The sequence below is a fragment of the Trachymyrmex cornetzi genome, unplaced genomic scaffold, assembly GCF_001594075.2.
Source record: "Trachymyrmex cornetzi isolate Tcor2-1 unplaced genomic scaffold, Tcor1.1 scaffold220, whole genome shotgun sequence".
NCBI classification, from domain to species: domain Eukaryota; kingdom Metazoa; phylum Arthropoda; class Insecta; order Hymenoptera; family Formicidae; genus Trachymyrmex; species Trachymyrmex cornetzi.
Window position 1 is genome coordinate 507054 of NW_017296848.1, and position 21597 is coordinate 528650.

The 21597-nt window shown below is 33.7% G+C and overlaps 1 protein-coding gene across 1 annotated transcript in view; it reads left to right on the forward strand.

Annotated features, from left to right (window-relative positions):
* dysc (whirlin protein dyschronic) overlaps window positions 1-14050 on the forward strand; it is a 122946-nt gene extending 108896 nt beyond the window's left edge. Inside the window, exons 13-16 of the mRNA XM_018505929.1 lie at window positions 695-919; window positions 7737-8042; window positions 10445-10523; window positions 12403-14050. Of these exons, the coding sequence (XP_018361431.1) occupies window positions 695-919; window positions 7737-8042; window positions 10445-10523; window positions 12403-12545 (753 nt within the window). The 3' untranslated portion in view covers window positions 12546-14050. The remainder of the gene's footprint in view (window positions 1-694; window positions 920-7736; window positions 8043-10444; window positions 10524-12402) is intronic.
* The last annotated feature ends 7547 nt before the right edge of the window (window positions 14051-21597 follow it).

Here is a 21597-nt window from a genome sequence, read left to right on the forward strand (position 1 = left end):
TTTTATTTACATCATTCATTACATTTAATTTCGTGCATAACCACATGCTTCCTTTACATGTTAATTAAAATTCATTGAGAAATTTCTAACAGTGTAGGACAGAGAGATCCAAAGAGCTCTCTGTTCCGCAACCAATCAACAGGCTGGAAAAGTCTCGTCACACATGAAATACCAGCTTCAGGGTCTCAGCACAAGAATTGTCGTAACATTTATTTAGAGACTTAAGTTGTAGACGTAAGTAAAGGACAGAGAGATCCAAAGAGCTCTCTGTTCCGCAACCAATCAACAGGCTGGAAAAGCCTCGTCACACATGAAATATCAGCCTCAGGGTCTCAGCACAAGAATTGTCGTAACATTTATTTAGAGACTTAAGTTGTAGACGTAAGTAACGCACAAGCTTTGGCGTATGACAAACGACTTATTGCCGTCTGTTGGAGACACGGTAATAAGTTGTACGTCATACGTGAAAGCCTGTGCGTTATTTACGTCTATACAACTAAAGTCTAAGTAAGTGTTACGACAATTCTCGTGCCCAGACCCATACGTTCACTTGTCTCTGCAATTCGACGCAATTACCAATCACACTGGAATTCACACCGTCCACAATGTTCGCGTAAGCTAGTAACATAAAGGGCGGAACGGGCGCTAACATGAGGCATTTCCGGTTGTGTTATACGCGGACGTCGCGACGCAGGAGAGCGATGGGGGTTGCGAGGGTAGCGACGCCGAGATGATCGGTAACGGGAGACGGGGCGCCGGCGACAGGAATCGCGATTTGGAGGAGGATGACGAGCTCGAGAGCAGGGAGGAGAGGGGCTCGGAGAGTGGAGGAGGTGGTGGAGGTTTCGGTTGGAGGTCCCACCTGTTCGGTGGACTGACGCAACGTGTCAAATCCTGGTACTGGGGCGCCAGGCCCCTCGTAAGTTTTCCCATCGAGCGAGAATCTCTTACTCTCTTTCTCTTGATACGCACGGTTTCTTTTTATCTCTCCGTTTCTCTCCACTTTCCCTTCCCTTCCTTCATTTTATCCTCCTCGATTCCTTTTCCTCTCCGTCGCAATTTGACACTTCGCACTGACTCGCGAAAGGGTGAGAGGACAAGGGTGTCCGTGAAAGGGGAGAAAAATGGATCGGAAAGGACATCTGAGAAGTTTTCATCGAAAATTGAATTTGATACTTTTAGAAGATACTTCAGCCTCGTGTTTATATACATTCCGTAAATATACATTTCACATAAATATTTTATATTAAAATAAAATATATAATATTATTAATTGCTTATTTTTATCGATAATGTGGTGTTATCGTTCAATTGCCTAGATTTTTTAATTTTTCAAATTTTATTTATTTAATATTTAAAATATGGTAGGAATCAATTTTTAATCCAAATTAAGATTCTATTTGCTTCGATCCTTTTTTTCTTCGTTTTAATATTGCAATTCTCAAATCTGATTTTTTTCACTTTTAACTTCTGATTTCACTTCCTGGCTTCAGCTTTTTTGAATTGTTAATCTCAATGTTTTAATATTTAATCCCTTGCTTAAAAGAATTTTTGAGAAATAGTTTATACGATCCGTCTTTTATGGGCGCCCTTGTGAAAATTAGGACGTGAATTTGATAATCGACTATGCCTCCATCGAAAGGGAGTAGGTACAATCAGCGACGAGCAGCAATTTTCGTGTCGGAGCGAGAAAACATAGAGAACACTCCATTCGGATCTCGCCGGAAATCTCGATAACATCTCCGCGAAAAAATTACAATGCAACGCGAAATTGTAATCGAGTTTATAATCTAAGTTGCTAAACGCATTCAACATCGTGTGACATCACAACGGATAGTGATAATTACCATCGCTAATTATTTCTGAATAATTTCCTTCTTTGTGTAAAACAAAAATTATACTTATATTTTGTTAAATCAAAGACAATCTGTTTTCTACTTGCAAATTTATACTAAATTTTTATATTTACTCAATAATTTATAAATTCTCTTTAATATTTCTAAAAATTCATTTTTAAAATTCATAAATTTATTTTTACAATATAATTCATAGAATTTTCTTTTAAAAAAATGTATCTTTATAATTCATACATTTATTTTTAATAATTCATAAATTACAATATTTCGAAATTTTTTCCTTTACTGTTACTTATTGTTACGTTACGTACGTTATAAAAGGAATTAAATTTTCTTCACGTAAAATTATCAGTTCCCAACAAAGTTACAAGTTTCTCTTTCCGCACGAATAGTCGTACTAGAATCAAATTCTGAGTTATAACGAAATATAATTGGCAAGGCGAAAGAGAAAATAACTGGGGGAAGAGAGGACTGCACTGTTGTAATAAAGCTTCGTAATAAAAATCGTATTATCCTGAAACAACGAGACATCGTAAACTTCCGGCGAGGTTCGCGGTTACGTCGATTGCGCTTGAAATATCCGGGTCACGTTTACGCTGAAAAATGGCATCGTAAAAAAAAGAATCGTGACAAATTATCAAGAATTTAACGGAAAAAGTAACGATTACCTAATAAATCATTCGAATTGTGCGTGCGATCAGATTATCGGAAGATTGCCGGGATAGTTTATTTAATTATCGTAATAATTTGTTTAACTTTTCTTAAAAATAACTGTCAATGACTTGCGATAAACGGCACAGTAAAAATGGTAAACAAGCACAGGTAAACGACGCGGCGGAAATTGCGCGACGGTGCGATTCGAGAGCCACCGGAAACGTCTGCTCCCTTCGGCATGAGTTCTCTTCCTAATTAGATTTCTCTCTCTTTCTCTCTCTCTCTCACACACAATCATACGATCAAGTATCCTTGTGCTCCTAGAGCTAGCGAGTTTAGTCGACATAGCGTTAGGTGTTGTACGTGTTTTTTATCTTAGATGTCTTGCACATGCTACTTTTTTACGATTTGTCCTTACATTCTAGCACGATCACTATTTTACAATTATACGTATATACACAGAGCGTCTCATCTTCCTCGTGTCGGATTTTAAAGCGCAGGCTTGATGGAATCCGAGGATAGCTTTACGCTCGTGAGAGTTTCACGGAAAATTAAAATCACGAAGGTGATGTTGAAAGAAATGTTGAAAAAAAGAAATAAATTGTGAAACAAGGTGTGTTATCGCGAATTTGTATTTCAAGAGAGATTAAAAAATGATAGAATATTTTTCTCTCCTGTAAAGTAGATTTACGTGTCTGTTTATATAACTTCTGCGAAACGACTGCGAGAAATGGCTGCGATGCGGAATAATTCTCCTCCCATTGCGAAATCTTCGCTGAACGAGTTGTCTTTAACTTCGTCGCCGAGTTAATCTCTAATTGAAACTTGATTGGGTGAGACATTCTATATATACACGTATTTACGGGCACGGGGATGTATATGCGCTGAACATATTCACATAGATGTCTTGGCATGCACCATCACTTTACTCACATAAGAACCAGAATTGACTTGGCAAAACAGAAGCCTCACGAGATATGGATTTTAGTATAATTATTTTAATTACTTAAACAATTGAGCTGTAAAGCGATATTAAATCCCCAGTTGATTTGTTAATAGACACGTTTTTATGAAATATATCCGTAAAAGAAATTAATTAAATTCGAGAAAAGAAAGATATTATCATAGCGCGAGAGAAAGTGATCGTTTTTATCCAAATGAAACCGGCGAGAAATCTTGTCTGATTCAGGACTAATCTATTTTTACGCGTACCAACTTGGATGACAACGTAAAATAAGAAAAACAAAGAAATCTAGGTCAAAAGTTTAGAATCACTTTTTAAAAGTTGACATTTTCAGGATTACTTACTCAAATATCCATACACTGAGAAAAATGATCTGGTTGGATTAAACAGTAATTCTGGTGGAAAATGGACGAATCAGAATTTTCTGGTTATGTCTATTAGAATTCTAGTTAAGAGAGATAACTAGAATTCTGATTAATATAATTATTCTGGTAAAAATAAGAATTCTAGTAGATTTTACCAGAAATATAGTATCAACCATGTTTTTTTAATAATTCAGATCAAATAATAATTATTGAATCTAAAGAATTATTGTTAAAAAAATACGTTATTATGAATAGTTGAGTAAGTAATAAAAAATGTCGATTTTTAAAATATATTTTCAAATTTTTGGTCTAGAATGTAAGTTTCCCTGTACAAGCTCGAAAATCGTGAGTGGATGCAGAAAGAGAAACCTTCCTTTCGGGCAGAAAAATCAAGAAAGACGCCATGTGGGAAGAGCAAAACTTATTGTACCGACATGCGTGCATGCGTGGGCACGTGCGTGTATCCGCGTATCTCGCTGCCCATCGAGTGGACGCACTTTCACTATTCTCGCTTTACGTTTCACTCGAGAAAACAAGCTGATCTAATTAACACGATCTTTCTGCCTTCCGGCCGTGAACTCGACAATTTAAGCGATCGATAAAAAAATGTTGAAAATTAATCACTTTCGCTAGAACAGTCGCATTAATCTATATTTCAATCCAGTACACGATCCAGTTAAATTTTGATCCCCAATAAAATTACGGTATAGTCTGCTTAATTGAGCATAATTGATTTAATTAGTTACAGTCAATAAATATATGAGTCTCCTATAGCGCTAATTAAAGTTTAATTTGGTAGAACAATAGTGTACATTCTATTGTACTTGTCATGTAATTTGTTGAGAATCTCATCTAAAAGTTATCGAAGCTTATTTTATTACAGACCAGAAAAATTCATGTGAATAAAATTCATAGCGATTATGTCTATTGCATAGTAATTTTTGAAACGAGTATCTCGATCATTGTCTTCCCAACTGCATGATTGTCAAGTGTTAGTTCAAACAAGTCTCGTGAATAGATAAAAAAAACTGGGGTCTTTTCTATTACCTAGCAAATGGTGTAAATACTTTTCTACCAAAATCCAGTAATACCTACACTGACAGGCACAAAAGTGTTTGGTATTTATGATCATAACTGCATGATAAAATAATAACTAAGAGCTCCATTTTTGTAGTTATTATTGCTATAAAAAAAAATGTTAATATAATAATATTTATAGTTTTATACTAAAAATATATACAGTTTGCTTCGAAAACAATTATATTTTATTTTATATCCATATATATAAAATTTAGTGATAATAATTATACTTATGGTTACAAAATAAATATAATTATTATTATTTAACTTTTTACATAAATATAAAAAAATTAAGTTGGCCACGAAAAATATCATTTATAATCATTTTCAGTAGCAAATATATATATTTTTTTAAAACCATGAATATAATTATTATTACTAACTTCATAAAGTAATAATTATTTAAATGGAGCTCTAATCATAATTATTTTACCATGCAATTATAGTCATAAATACCAAACACTTTTCTCTCAGTGTACAGATTATTTTACATATTTTATGCTCTACATCCTTCACATCTCGATGACAATATGTGTGCGTTTTCTATTAATACGTACTTTTTTCTCCAGTCAGTTTGATCTCTCTTATTTTCAACGGAAACATTTTTCAATCGATAGAAAAGACCCGATAACTGCTCTTATTTTGTTAGCGGCATCGTTAGAATTGTCAGAATTAGCCGTACAAATAAACTGCACAATTTGTTAGCTGGCTATGACGATAGTGTCGCGATTGGTAACGTCTCTGTAATCGATGTACCGTTTTTTGTTGCGCACTCGAACAACGGTAAGCCGATCGTAAGCGAAACCGGCGCTGACGGCCACAAATATAGCGGCAATTAGTTGTGATAACAACACCACCGCCACCACCACACTACAATTACCACTCTTTTTCTCTTTCTCTCTCTTTCTCTCTCTTCTCTCCGAGCACCAACACTCGACTGCTATCAGCCTGCCATCAGCAAGCATGTTGACTCAATTTTTCGATATATATTCTTGTGATCTATACGTATATATATATTAATACATATCAACATATATAGTGGTGTATTTTCACGTACGTGTACATTATATGCTCGCGTCTCTCAGCACATATAATTCACATACATGCACACAGGTGACGTAATGTTGCACGCAAGGAAAAGCGGAATGGAAACAATAGAACCGTATCGAATGCAAGGAAAACGGGAAAGTCGAAGAGTTTTGTTATTTTATTTACCGAAATGCCTCTTTATTTCTCTATTAAATCTATTTGGATGAAATTATTTATAAATGATAAAATAAAAGTGAGACAAGTATAAATTGCCTAATTACTGTGTTAACATATCTCCCTGCATTAGAATACCACCTTTTTACGAAAGGTTTGCCAAAATGACCGAGTCAAAATGACCATAAATATAGATATTTAATTAAAGTATATCTTTCCATTTCTTTGCTATTATTCCCATTTCATTTTTAGCACGATAGATAAAGCATGTGAAATGAGGAAACATCGAGAGGATAGATAAAATGCATTTCAAAGAAAGATACACATATTTATATGCCTTATTGTTCTTAAGTTCAGGAACGCTTGCAATATTTTCTCGCATTTCATGGAAAGTTGAGTATCTTGATGAAAAAAAAACTGTAGAAAAGTTTTTAAAAATGTATTTTAAAGAGAAGAGATGCAAGTTTGTTTTTTTAGCTTCGTTTGTACGATATCTTGTTCCTAAATTACATAAAACATCAAAGATTAATATTTTTTTAAATATTTTCGTTTTACTTTGAAGTGCTCGATAAAACATCATTAGAAAAAAGTTAATAAAATATATTTTAAAGTAGACTTTCTGAACTCATTTTTACAAAATTTCTTCTAACTTTAAAGAGTTTATGGAAAAAGAGAGAAGAAAAAAAACTTTTTGTCATATAATTTTCTCGATTTGCATAATTTTTTCAAAATTTTTAAAAGATTTTTTTTTTAATCTAATTTTTCATGAGACGCGATAAAATTGCAAATATCTCGAACTTATGAACGATGTGTATGCATCCGTTTCGAACACTTTTCTCTATCAGCTTCCGATCAGTACTTTTGCATTTTACTTCGGAATTAATGCTCGGAATATCTCTTGCGGAGAGATGTGTTTTAACAATACGAGAGCTCGTGAATTATTACGAATTATTTGCACAGATATCTTACGACACTTGTATCTCGGAAGCTGCGTGAAGATTACCAGAACGCTCTTCCACTGCAGCGTGCACGCGAATATGCTAGCATAAGCCTTTTTAGCTCTTATGTGCTGTGTCGTCGTGCGTGTGTGTGTGTGCATTGAGATGATATTTTGGGTACGCGACAGCAACTACGTTTAATTCATGAAATTCATGAAAAAATCTCATTACATCCTTTTCTGTAAGTAAAATTATGATCTCATTACAAAAACGATAAAAAATAATAAACATAATTCTCAAATGTTGTAACATTATTATTATATTTAAAACAATTAAAAAAATTTAGAATTTTATTACTCAGACAAAACTTGGGAGTTTATTGTAACTTATTAAATATCGTAACTTTATTTTAATTTTAATGTGCAATTTAAAAAGAAAATTGGGAACTTTAAAATTTCGTAATTCATACATAATTAAAGATTTAAATCTACTTAATACATTTATTAATTTTACTTTAAAATATGGTAATGCAACACTACGTTTCAAAGATTCACGATGTGATCAAAGCACAATTAAACGGCTCTTGGTAATTGCTGACGCGTATCCGGCGAAATGGCCGGAGAAGAGACCTGATGCTCGATTACCGTCGTCCGAATGCAAGTTGTGCCCGTTCCAGGAGCTCGCACACAAGCTCTCGCGGAGCTTCGACATGCAGGAGGCGCAGCTGCTGGAGGAGGGTGGCTCCGGCAGCGGGTCCGCCGTGGGTGGGACCGCGGGAGGCCCGCCGCGGCGGCATCACAGCGTGCAGCGGCTGACCCGCAGCGAGATGTCGGAGCGACGAGAGGAGGACGGCGCCCTGGTGGTGCCCGATCATCAGGGCAATCTGCGGATCACCGTGAAAAAGACCAAGTCGATTCTAGGCATCGCCATCGAGGGCGGCGCCAACACCAAGCACCCGCTGCCCCGGATCATCAACATACACGTGAGTTCAAACAGTAGTGTATGTAGAAAAATAAATACTGTATACACTGAGAGAAATGTTTTGTACCAATAACCAAAGTTTTGTTACTGACACAAAAACTATTTGTTGATATATTTGATCAATCAAACCGTTGGTTACCACGACAATATTAATTTGTTCAATTTATTAACTAAACTGATCATTTAATGGTACAAAACTGTTTTGTATGATGTTTATAGATCTTAAATATTAATTTGTTCAATTTATTAACTAAACTGATCACTTAATGGTACAAAACTGTTTTGTATGATGTTTATAGATCTTTTGTAATTAGAAATAGAACATTTTGTTACCGGAACAAAATGAATAATATATAAATATCTCTCATTTTCTACAGAGTGATTATGTTTGACGTTTTTGAATTTCCTTAGGTTAGGAAAAATATATATAGATTTAGAGCAATTGAGATTAGTAATCGCTCTGAAAAAATAATTACCATGATTGATCATGGTGTGGTGAAAACCGAAAAGTCCACGAGATTAGTTTTTAATCGTCTCGGCTTTCTAGAGGTAGACGTTGAATTTCTCTTACGAGAAGACACGCCATCTCTGATAGCTCCGCGAAACACTCCTTGCTCTATCATAGTGGATTATTTTGTTGAAATTACTAAAAGAATACTTATTTTGTAATGGCAATCAAATTTTACATTGGTATTTACAAAACGTGAGTAACCAAATAAATTTGTACTGTTAAAAAAATTTTGTTGATCTTACAAAAAAATATTGTATTTTGTAATTTTAACAAAGTAATTCAATGATAATCGACGATTTGTTAATAATTCTCTTTTTTCGTTACCAATACTATATCTTTTCTCTCAGTGTGTGCAAATAATAATTACTTCCAAGTATTTCAAAAGTTCATGTATCCGCAAATCTATCATAAGCTTATCGCGAGCATCAAATTTATTCAAAATCTTGAATTCCCTAGTAAATTTAATACTGCGATCAAGATTATCAGATTAAATTTGCATATGATATAAAGTCGCTTCTTCGATTAATTTTACAACATTCTTCAGAAGAAAATAAATTCTCGTTTTAAGTATAGACTAATGAAATTTTCTAAAATTAATAAGTAAATTTTAAGATTATTATCAAGAAAATATTCCTTGTTAAAGGTAGCCGTTGCTTAAAAGAAAGAAAGTAAATGGAGTAATCACTTTTCTTAGGAATAAAATGATTTTTTTTTATGTGTTTCCCCCCTTGATTGCATCTTAACTTTTATTTTTTCATTTAATTCACTCGCTTTAAATTGGACATAAATAATTTCTCGTATTTTAAAATGTATATAAAATCGGTTATAATCAAAGACATAGAAATATAAATGTTATGCAAAGAGATCTTCAGAACTCTTGGAATACAGGGATTTGTAATGTTCGCTCCATCAATAAATCGTAACATAAATTATGAGGTGAAACAGGTAATTCTGAGCGTGGGCTGGTTGATAGTTTTAAAGCTATTTCTGGCAGGATATCTAACGTAGAAGTTACGATAAATTAGGGCAAAGCTGGCAAACGTTGGATCAAAGGGAGAATTGAAGCAAAGCCGTGGGAAATTGAATTAATAGTAAAAGTAGAATTAAGAAAATTGGATTAAAGGGAAACCAGAACAAAGCCAGAAAACGTTATTTGGAACAAGAATAAAAGAGGGTGTATATCGGAGATTTAGGGTAAAGTGTTATAGATGGGTAGAAGGAAAGTCATTTGAAAGAAAGAGACTAATTGTAAGAAAAGTTAGATTAAAATAATTTTAAAAAGAAATTAGAGCCAAATGAGTATAGAGCTAATAATGTTTAGGGTGTAATTGTCTGTGCTTCATTAAGAATCAGTAAAGAATTCCATTACCGTAATTATGTTTACCCATTTAAAAATGTCAGAACTAAGGTTTCTAAGACAAAAAAAAACCTTTTGATTAATAATAAGATATTTCACGTATTATTGATTTGCAACTGAAAAATAAGAATATGTTCCGATTTCTTATTTAGTTCATTTCAAGCGTTTATTAATTCAAGATGTAATATTATCCGGACATGATCTTAAAAATTAAAAAGATTATTTTTTCTTGATATTAGATATGCAAATCTGTTTCTCTTATCTAGCTTACTCTACATAAATAATTATGCGCAAAAATGGAGTATGCTAATAACGCCAATTAACATTTTCTTAAGCTTCTTAATGAAATACATTATGACAAAATATATATTTTATGTTACTTATGATGGCAAGCGCTTAACTTAAATGAAGCTTGACTTGAGTGAAACGCGCGATTAATATGCGTCGCGGGCGAATTTATCGTCGACGCCATTTACGGTGGCATAAACAATATTACGCTGTAAACATGACTAACGCATACGGTAATTCGTTGCAGGACAACGGAGCAGCTTACGAAGCTGGCGGCCTCGAAGTCGGACAGCTCATTCTCGAGGTCGATGGTCAAAAAGTTGAAGGTAACACCAAGCAAGATCAAAACGTAACAGATCTATGCGAAACATTTTATATTCTTATTTTATCATAGTAATTTTATTATTGTAATTTGTAATTATGGTTATTGGTTTGAAGATTCGTAGAGCTTCGATTTCAGAGAAAAAAGATCAACTTTCTCTTGATTGATAGTGCTAAGATATTTCATCTTAAGCAAATTTAATTTTGTAATGAAACAATTTAAACAATAATGATATATTCGATCCAATAACAATAACGTTTTAACCCTCCACTGGCCAAGTTGGATTTTGAAGCTTGTCATTTTGATTGTAAATGCTGATAAATAAATTTAAATCTATAAAAAGTAAGTGAATATATTCGAATTCTACACGGAAAAAACAGTTTTACTGAGATATTTATCTGAAAATTTAACTATATAAAGATCTGAAAATAATTTTGTTTGGCAATCAAAATAATTATATAGGACACTTAAATTGGTTGCTAGAATGCTAAAATTTTTTGCAGTAGTGTCATCAACTCTTGAGCATCCTCTATAACTATTTTAATAGTCCGACAAAATTATTTATAAATCTATGTGTATCTAGTTAAATTTTTATAAGGACTTTAACAAAGCTGCCTTTTCGCGCAAAAACAACCGTGATAGTAGAAACTCGTTGTTAAAGAGTTTTTCTTCCACAAATATGCAAGATTTCAGATTTTTATATCTAAAATTTTTATAGTCTAAAACAATATAAAAATCTGCATTGAAACTCAACGACCTAGATTGCTGATGAAAGGTATAAAATTCCACATGGCCGCGACAGAGAATTTAAAAAATTGATTTAAATGAATAATAATAATCGTTTCCTTATTTCAAAAATAATATAACTAAAAAAACGTGATTTTTAAGTTATTATCATGAATGAGTTAAGGAAATGTTATCTATCATGAACTAATTTATTTTCATCAAAAATCATAAAAATCGTCATAACTCAAAAAACGTTATTATTAAAAAAAAATCGTCATAATCGTTGCAAATAAAAACAAATGTTTTTTTTTAATCATGAAACGAAATTGACAAAAATGACATTTGATCATATTAAGAGTATATAATCAATCATTTTCAAGTTAAAAAACAGTTTTTCCTTTTTTACTTAAAAAAAGATAATTCACATTATACCATAAATATCTAGTTGTAAGCAATAGAGCATCATTCTAATTATCTTTGTTGAGAGGTATGTGTATGACTGATGTGACGTTTTTATTTTAATGTGTCAACTACGCCAATGTAGTTATGCGTGATCCGGTTATGATAATCAAAATTTAAAACTGGTTAAGAGATCATTTACATGTATAAGGTATTTACCTGTATAGTTCCATCAATCGTGATGGCTTAAAAAGATTTTATATTGTTGCTTATATGTATACGAAATAATTATTGCATTAAAAATAAAAAAAATATTAATTTTAAATTCATATTAATTTTTTAGCAACCAGTCTTTATATCACATCAACGTAATTTTTCTGAACCAACCAATTGTCAAGGCAATTACAACTAAATTTATATTTGTATTTAGAGTAATTATTCGAGATGTGACAGTGACTTATCCGTACTACGTCAGGACATGCTGTCTAAACCTACCGAGTGATGCAGTTGTCATAAAAAAATTCATGGTTGAATGTTGAAGAAAACAGTCTAGTTATATAAGCAACAAAATACTGTCATTGCTGTAATACAAGTCACTCAACCATTGCACTGGTTTAAACAACACATAAATAGTTGCTTCGTATTTTGTTATTTAATTATTTGAGTTACGTCGTTTTGAAGTAAGGAAACGAGTTTAGAATTTAATTACCAGCTAAATTTAATTCTTTCAACAATAATTAATTCTACGTTACTTGCAGGACTTCACCATCAAGAGGTCGCACGGCTGATCGCGGAGTCGTTCGCGCGCCGCGATCGAAACGAGATCGAGTTCCTGGTGGTGGAGGCGAAGAAGAGCAACTTGGAACCGAAGCCGACGGCACTGATTTTCCTGGAGGCGTAGCAGGAATCTCCCACCTCCGAGCCGGAACCACCATAGCCCAACCTGACCAAAGCTCGGCCGGCGGCGATTCAGCTTGAGCGTCACCGCCGTTAAATCCGATCGAGACCAACCGGACGGATCGTCAATCAAATCTCCCAAAGATCCGACTTTGAAAAAACAGCCCCCTCGAAGGGACAAACGATTTCCCTCGAGTTTCTCGATTCGGATGGCCGAGCTGTCGGTCAGCTGCTAATTGATTAACCTGGCCCTGGTGGTGGGAACTTCACTTCACCCCCGCTGACAAAATAACACCTCGAAGACAAACGCTTCGAAAGGAGAAGAAACGAGGACGCCGGAGGGATTCCGGGTCGGCGTTGCCAGATCCTGAATTAGGTGGGCCCTTCGGAAGGCCGCGCTCTAACGCGAAAACCGCGTTAGGTACCATGGGACAAAGGATCCTGGAAAGTTCCTGGACTCTCGTGCTAAACTAGCTGGAGTCGCAACCCGCTCTCTCGAACTTTCCTCTCCAAGCGCGCGAAATCCGCAAATCGGCACGAGACTGCCGCGAGAAAGTCACTTTACTGTATATATATACAAATACATACCGCTGTACATACCTCTTGTAACAAAACGCAGTTCGATAGGAAGCAAGTAGCCGATATACTTCGAGAGCACCGGGACAGTACATTCGGACAGTCTCTGGCAACGTCGTTTCCCGGATCTCCAGTCACAGAACTGTTCACCAATTAATTGCGCGATCATCGTCCATCTAACCACTTGGACGCGGCTCGAGATGATGAAACGCGAGAGCTATCATCCCCTGAAGATAAGGCGCAGAGAGAAAGAAAGCAAAAGAATATATATTTTATTTTTCAATGATCACATCGTTGCGTCGGTGGTTACTTCGAGACTATTTGAGGGAAAACGGACGAACGAATCGCGCAATGTGCCAAACTAACTAACGCAAATCGTATATAAAATAAAGCTTACTTAATTGATAAGAGATCGAAGAAGGGGGAGTTGAATTCGGCGGAATGCGCGAGAAAGTGCAACGAGAGAAGGGCGGATCTACATGCTCACACGGTGTAGTTGCGTGAACGATTACCTCACAGACACATTCACAGACATTACACCCACGTTTCGACACAGATATTATATTCGCGCGAAATCCGTGTTACGACGGCGCGAAATCGCGCCGTTGATTGATTATGAGAGTTATGGGTGGTATTTCTATCCGAAAGGTAGAAGGATGTAAGCTCGAAAGCTCATTATATTCGGGAGAAGCTGAGCGAGTTTTGAAAAGTTGCGAATATATATGTGCAACTTTTAGAAATAGACAAACAAAATAATACGGGGAGAAATGCAGGGGAAATTGAATTCGATCAAATAATGTGGATTAAATGGATACAAAGTTTACATTTAAAGTAAATGTAAAAATTGTGTTGTAAAACAACGTCAAATTTTATCCTGTTTAAGAAACTGTTTTTAAATTCGTGTTTCCGACTTGTTGATTGTTTTTTGAAAAAACAGGCATTATAAAAGTTCAATAATTTTTTATCTTAACATGAATCTTTTTGTTGTATTTCTTCAATTTGGGAATTTTTATTAGATATGTATCTGACAATTACGAGTAACTAATAAGATAATTCTCCAGATAACTTCCTTCTACTTCTCGAATACAATCCTGTTGATCAAGATTCTCGTTAATTCGAGTGATTAGGTGTCGTTCGGCTGGTCCTCGAAATCGCGCCTAATACCGCTTAATAGTCTGTTAAATGTTATATACTGTATAGATTAACGTTGACGTAGTTAATAGACGTTGATCAGACGTCGCTAGGACGTTACGCGTTGTTCGTTTATTGCGTTGTCAGTTGTGTGTTAGAAGATTTTAACCCCTCGGGCACGCGATATACTCGCAAAAACAAATATACTCGGCTCCGATTTAATCTTAACGTAACTAAACGTAATTTCACAATGAGGAAAAAAATGATAATAAAAATCAAATAAAAAACAACATCTCTTTTCAGACAGATTAATCTGCCAAAGATGATCGGTTTTTCTATCGATATTTAGAAACTACTAATATTTCTTCCGTTCATCCTGTAATGTCTGTGATGAAAATTAAGTTAGAATCTAAACAAAAGTGAATCAATATTTAATATCTAAAATATCAAATAAAGGTGGATCAATACTTAATATTCAAAATATCAAATATAAAAAGATGTAATTTTTGAAACTCTTCGCGACATATATATCGTGACCCGAGGTGAGGTTAATGATAATATTTTTTTGACTGTCGAGTATGGCCGAAGTGCGTCGATGATCGTCATCGAGGCGGAATTAACGACGATCTTGACCGAGATCGAGACCGATGGCGTCGACTTGTTACGTTGCAAACCGTTGTTGAGGCTTAAAGAAGTATATTACTCACGTACACACTATGGTACACATATTTATACATGTACATATAAGTATTAAAACTACCGTATGAAAACTACCGTAGTGGAATTGCAAAATCGTACCTAACTACTAGGCGTCAAGCGTCTCGCCGAAAGGGGAAAATAATTTAAAGATAAAAAAAGAGAAAATATTAAAAAAAAAAAAGAATAAAAGGGCGGTATTTTCGAAGAGAACCTATAAGCTTAGAGTGCGTACGCATAGTAAGGGCCTGATCGAGTATGAGCGACGGGAAATCGCGGAGGATCCTGCACAAACGGGGATCTTGCACTGAGAAAAATTTCGGAATGAAAATGAACGAACCAGAAGATTCTTATCGTATCAATTAGATTTCTGGTTATCTCAACTACAATTATTATAATGGATTCAATCAGAAAATTCTGATTTGTTCACTTTACAGAATTCCAATTAATGCAACCAGCCTTTTTTTCCAGTGCGAGAAGAATCTTCGACAAATCTTCTGACTCGAGGAAATAGGCGACCATGTCAAACAAGATAAACTTTTGTATTTTCTTTCTCTAATTTAAATCATTGTGCGTGATTAGATATATATACAAAGGATAAACAAAATAATGTGAACACCTATAAGAAATACACTATTTATTTTTTATTATTGATAAGAGATTGGCACGTTATTTGCATTAATATACGATCTATCCTTGTGTTGGAATAGAGTTTTTTACACAATGTTCAAATAGTTACCAATGGAATATTGTAGTACTCTTTTGGTAGAACAACATTCAGTTGCTTATATAAATGATATTGGAGAGAAAATCTATATTTTCACTTTGTTTTCCACACAAGATTGCCCACTCAAAACTTCAAGATATTTCCTGGTCAATAAAATTGATTTAAATAACATTGAAACATTTGTAATTTTGAAGAACAGAGTAAGAAACAGATATCCTTCTCCAACAATTGGAAGATGTTCTACTAGAAAATGATATAACACTGCACTGTAGCAGTTGGTACACTATTCAAGTATGTATGACTTTACTCCAACAAGAATGGAATCTAAACAATGGAAATGATAGGCCAACCTCTTATTAATAAAACAAATAGTATATTTCTTGGGATTCACATTATTTTATTTATTCGCTATATTTTCGTCATATTTTCATAGATTTCTTACATAAATTTAATTTAACTGTATCCGTAAAGAAAATTAATGACCACGACGATGATTTTTTTACAACATCGCAAATTATTTATACATGTGGAAAATTATTTATACATGTAGTTATAAATGCATTTATAACTAAAGCGCAGAAAAAAATCGTGATATGTGTTCTTTTTCCTCGAATCATGAAAGTTTATTGAAAATTCATTCTGCGAGTTATAGTAAGATACTAATCGATAAGTCGCGTTCCATTCTTGCGTATATGCATGATTTCGACAAATAAATGCGTCTCGCGCGAACATGCTGACTAAATAAATCCCGAAGATATAGAAATTATTAAGTATTATCTTTATGTAGGTAAGTGATAAATAGAGCAGGAATTGAGTAGTGCGTAACGACAAGCATACCGCGAGTATTTTAATACGCTAATCACGCATCTGAGAGGAGAAACGACTCGATCGTCCGCGATTTTGCCCATTACAAAATAAAAGGAAAAAAAAAAACTGTTGGAGAACTGTAGAATATACGCGTGCGAGCAATTGTGCAGTTGTATGAATGCCAAATCGAGCCACAAGCGAGTGAAGAAAGAAAGACACTTAACCACATTGTCCCAGGTGATTAATCCCTCGATATGATACGTAAATATTCTTTATAAATGCATAGGATGCTTCATTTTTATTCCGTTAAACTTTAACGACTGACATTTTGATGTTTTTAAATTTTCGCTTTGATAGACTTGTGTAGAAATTAATCGTTTCAATTTTTAATATTCAGGAAATCCTTATAATAAACTTAAAATGAACCTTCCGGAGCTGACGTTAAAATTTGTAACATAAATCATTTACTGGCGTTGTAAAACCTATTTAATTTATGTTCATTAAAAGACACTAATTAATTTCAAGAAAAATAATAACTGTAATTAATTTCAATCAAAATAATATAACTCGTATAAAAAATAATGACCAAGTATGTTTTAAAAAGAATAATGCATACGTTGAAAAAATATTAAATTTTAATAAATATTTGTTTGAATAATTCAAGTAAATATTTACTAAATGTAAAAAACTATATATTTATTTGATATAAGAATCATTAATTTATGTGATTTAACTATTATTTTTTTCTAAGCAAATATTTATTAACTGTAAATGTTTACTTAGCACTAGTCAAAGAAATTTGAATTAAGATTCGGTAAAGTTTTTTCAGTACACGTTTAACATAAAGAAAATTAAATTGTTTGACATTTTTCATAAAGAGACTTGTAATGGAATGAGTTCAATAGATTCACCGTCAGCTCTAGATGGTTAAATTCAAATAAAGTTACTTGCTTGACATTATTTTAAAAAAAACAAAGATTTTCTGATTACACCAGAAAGTAGTAAACTTGCTTTTGGAAATATTATTAAGGAAATATCTATTTAAACAGCTATCGTATCGTGAGGGTTCAATTGCCTACGATTTCAGCAAATGTGCCAAAAAGTTTGCGCTTAATCATATCACCATCAACGACAACGGCGGCTTCAATCGACATCGTCACGTCGGCGAAGAAGAAGAGCGAGAAGTAAAGAGACAACCAGGAAACTGAGAAGGATTTCCCGGAGCACATTTGAATCTTTTCTTCGCTATTCTTTTGTAGCACGCACGGGAGCATGACAAGTCGGTTTAATCACTTTATCGCAGTGAGAGAAAAAGCGGGGTGGTATTAAGAAAGGAACTAAAAGCGAGATAAGTTCTGACGGGAAAAACAGAGAAGGCGAGTTCGCGCTTCTCGTTTCCCTTCGAACAATGGAGGGAAGGGAAAGAGAAAATTCGCGTCGACAAATCGTCGGAAGAATTGGAGCGCCAGACTCGAAAGACGAGAAAGGACGTGGGGGTGGCTCGAGAATTTCGAAAAGCGACGGGGATAATATAACTACAAGGGGGACTCGACAGATAAAAATAAGATGAGATATTTTTGTAAAGCTTTCGATGTTTACCGCAATCCCAGAAACGTTTCGAAGATCTCAGCTGACATATCCGACAATGCCTTATCGCTTTTAAAAATCGAAAACTATCGGGGAACGTTATGCGAGAGGGATGAAGAACCGGGAACGTGAGACACCTGACCTGACCCACAACCCCAATCCATTCCCGCCTTCCGAGAGAAACAAATCGCGAAACACTCGGTTAAGCGCTTAAAAATGATCGCAACAGCGCATCTTAATAATCGTGCGAATTTATTTATCTCCTTTTTATTTGAAAATTGCGAAGCACAATAACGTTAATAAATTTATCTCTGAAAAAGATATCGATAATTAATGTAGCACGACAAAAAAGAGGAAAGGTCGAATTTCTCAAATACACTGAAAAAAAGTCTGATAATAATAATCAAGCCTAGATAACAGTTACTAATGCTTTGATGAAGCAATTTCAATGTAATATTTGGTTAATTCGATTATATTACAATATAATCGAAATCAACTAAACGTGGAGTAAACTTTTGTAAATATTATTTTATTTTTTTAATTATTATCGAATAGTTGATTACTGCACTGTTGGTATCAAAGGCGCAATGATAACACAATCCCTTAAGTTAAAAATATTTTATTATTTTTAACTTTTATATTAAAATGTAAATCAATCCATTTCTGAGGTTAGTTTCAAAATAAATATCGCATTAAGATATGCATTCAAATAATATCACTAAATTTGAGTAAAATTTAACTTTTCAGTCAAATTATACTTTCTTGAGTTGAATCCATTGTTTTAATTCAATTAGCGATATATTGAATAGAAGCAATAACGATCTAAAAAGACCTAGAAAGGATTAAAAACAACTCAAATTAGATATAATTTGATATTATAAATTTTACAGTGTATTATCATATTTGAAAATATTCACTAAATATTTCACCGTAGTATACTAAATAAAATTCATGTCATAGCAATCAGACTTTTTGTCAGTGTATTAATTAGCATCGAATCGTGTCTTGAATAATTAATCAATGAATTAATCAATGAATGCTCTTTACTTGATTGACGTCATTTATTTTCGCACGTGTGCACGCACAATATTTTCAACCCACGACAACGTATGATTTCGATGGCGCATCTGATCAAGCTGCGTTCCAAATCGAATCCCGAATAAATCCTAAATCTTTCTTAACCGACACTTTCCTCCGATGAGAATGAATGACCTAATTTTCCGAAATTTTCCTCGACGACCTCATTTTAAATGAAGTATAAAAGTACAATTACATTTAAATTAAAAATCGTGGGACCTAGTTCCGAAAAAGAAAGGAAGATATAACAAGTTTTGATAATCTTATTAGTTCCCATCTCTTTTACGAAATAATCCTTTTCCGTCCGGAACAGATCCCGATCCCGGCTTTAACACATAATCTCATATCCCTCGTACAAAGAATGTAAAAGTCCAAGGTATCTCACGTGGCACGATGACGTTGCATCGTTTAAAGGGTGAAAAAAAATCGAAATTTAATTAAGCAACAACAAAGAACAATTACCGCAAAGTCTCGCGTAACTCCTAACTCCTAACTCCTGTTTACTTATCAATTGGAAGAGAGGGAGAAAAAGTAAGCGGAAGAAAAATAAAGATAGGAACACGCTATTATCCACGTCAAGCAAACTCGGTTTCTTTTTTCTTCATCATATTTTATTACTGAATAGACATATATCCATTGCACTGGTCTTTTGCAATTAACAAAAAAGAGTCAATTAATCGAATGTATCTGTAATGATAATACAAAAAGAATAATTTTGCGAAAATTTTACTAAACAGATCTGCAAATAATTTTGCTAGACCATCAAAATATTTAATTTTGTTGGAAATTTAAACTCATGACTGGAACAAAATTTTTTGCAGCATTGCTCACATCGTCATTTTTCAGTTTCCAACATAATTATATTGATGTTCTAAAATTATTTTCAGATCTGCAATCGATAAAATTTTAAAACTTTTCTCAGCAAAAATCATTCTCTCCGTTAATGTATTTGTAATTTAAATCGATGGTATAATGGAAATTTAAATGGTATATTATTTCGAAAAAGTTACATTATTTTCTAATGCTTTCCTCTCTTTTTAAAGTCGTATATTTTACATAAAAAAACAATTTTGTTGAAGAATCTAAAAATTTAGCCAGACATAGATGTGAAAATAATTCTATTGGATTATCAAAATAATTATGTTACATTACATATAGAACACTTAAGTTTTAATAACAATGTTGCAAAAAATTTTAAGTTCTAGCAACCAGTTTGAGCGTGCTATGTAACTATTTTTAGATCTAACCAAATTTTCAGATACTTCGAATGTTTAATTCTAACAATAAAAATTAAAAAGAATTGTTTGATTCAATTATTGCACTATGACTTTGTGCAAAGAATCGATTATAAAAATTCCTTTTAAAATATAATTCTTGTATCTTTATACAAACATTGTATGCATGGCTTGCAAAAACAGAAACGTAAATTTCCTTAATTAAATATTCAGCAATCCATTCTTTCCGTGTAAATCGCATGAAATATTGCACGAAAATATCACTAGATAAATAATTCTCTTATAATAATTTACGTAAAATTGGCGAAAATACTACAAACCAATTAAGAATTTATCGGCGAATAAATTAACGGAAATAAATGGAAAACTACACATCGAAAGATATGCATTGCATTTTTGTTAATATTTACATGACACAATATGACGTGATAAAAGCGTGTCCACCGTTAAAACCGACACTCAAAACAATGTAATTATAATTGTAATTTACTATTTGTACATATGCAAGAGCTCGTTCATGCGCGTCTCGTAGATCATCTCTTTTTGCAATCGAAACTTGTATATCTCTGACACGTGTACACAAACACACTCACACATACACACGCGGAACGTCTACAGTCACATACAAGCACACAGACAGTCACCAAGGCGCATGGATCAAAAATCGAAATCAGCGCGCTAGATTGCGTTTAATTAAATAACTCGTCGGTTTATTGTACGCCTCGAGGGAACAACCTTTGTTGCGAGAAGGAGGGATGTAAGGTAAACCGAACTCACACGTACATGACCACGTAGAACCACGTAAGAAGACGATTGCGGAGGCGTAACTCACGGCACGGCATGGCACGTGCGAGCGCGCGCTGCCATTATTATTATTGTTCTTATCATTATGATGATTATGGTGATTATTATTACTACGATGATGACGATTATTATTACTATAATTGAATAAAACGTTCACCACGGGAAATAGACTCGTCTCTTTTTCTTCCCAACCCATCTCTTTTGAGAAATAAAGTTCCTTAACCACTCATGGAAGTCAATTTTGGACGTTATATTTATACGCGTTAAGGAGGTTGTAAGGCAAATGCAATATGTTAAGAACTACTTGAAAAAATTACAGACTATTCTAAATTTCATTTAATAATAATACAAAAAGAAATAGAAACAATTGACCATCTGGATCAAAAGTTATTTAAATAAGTAGTAATATTTTTTAA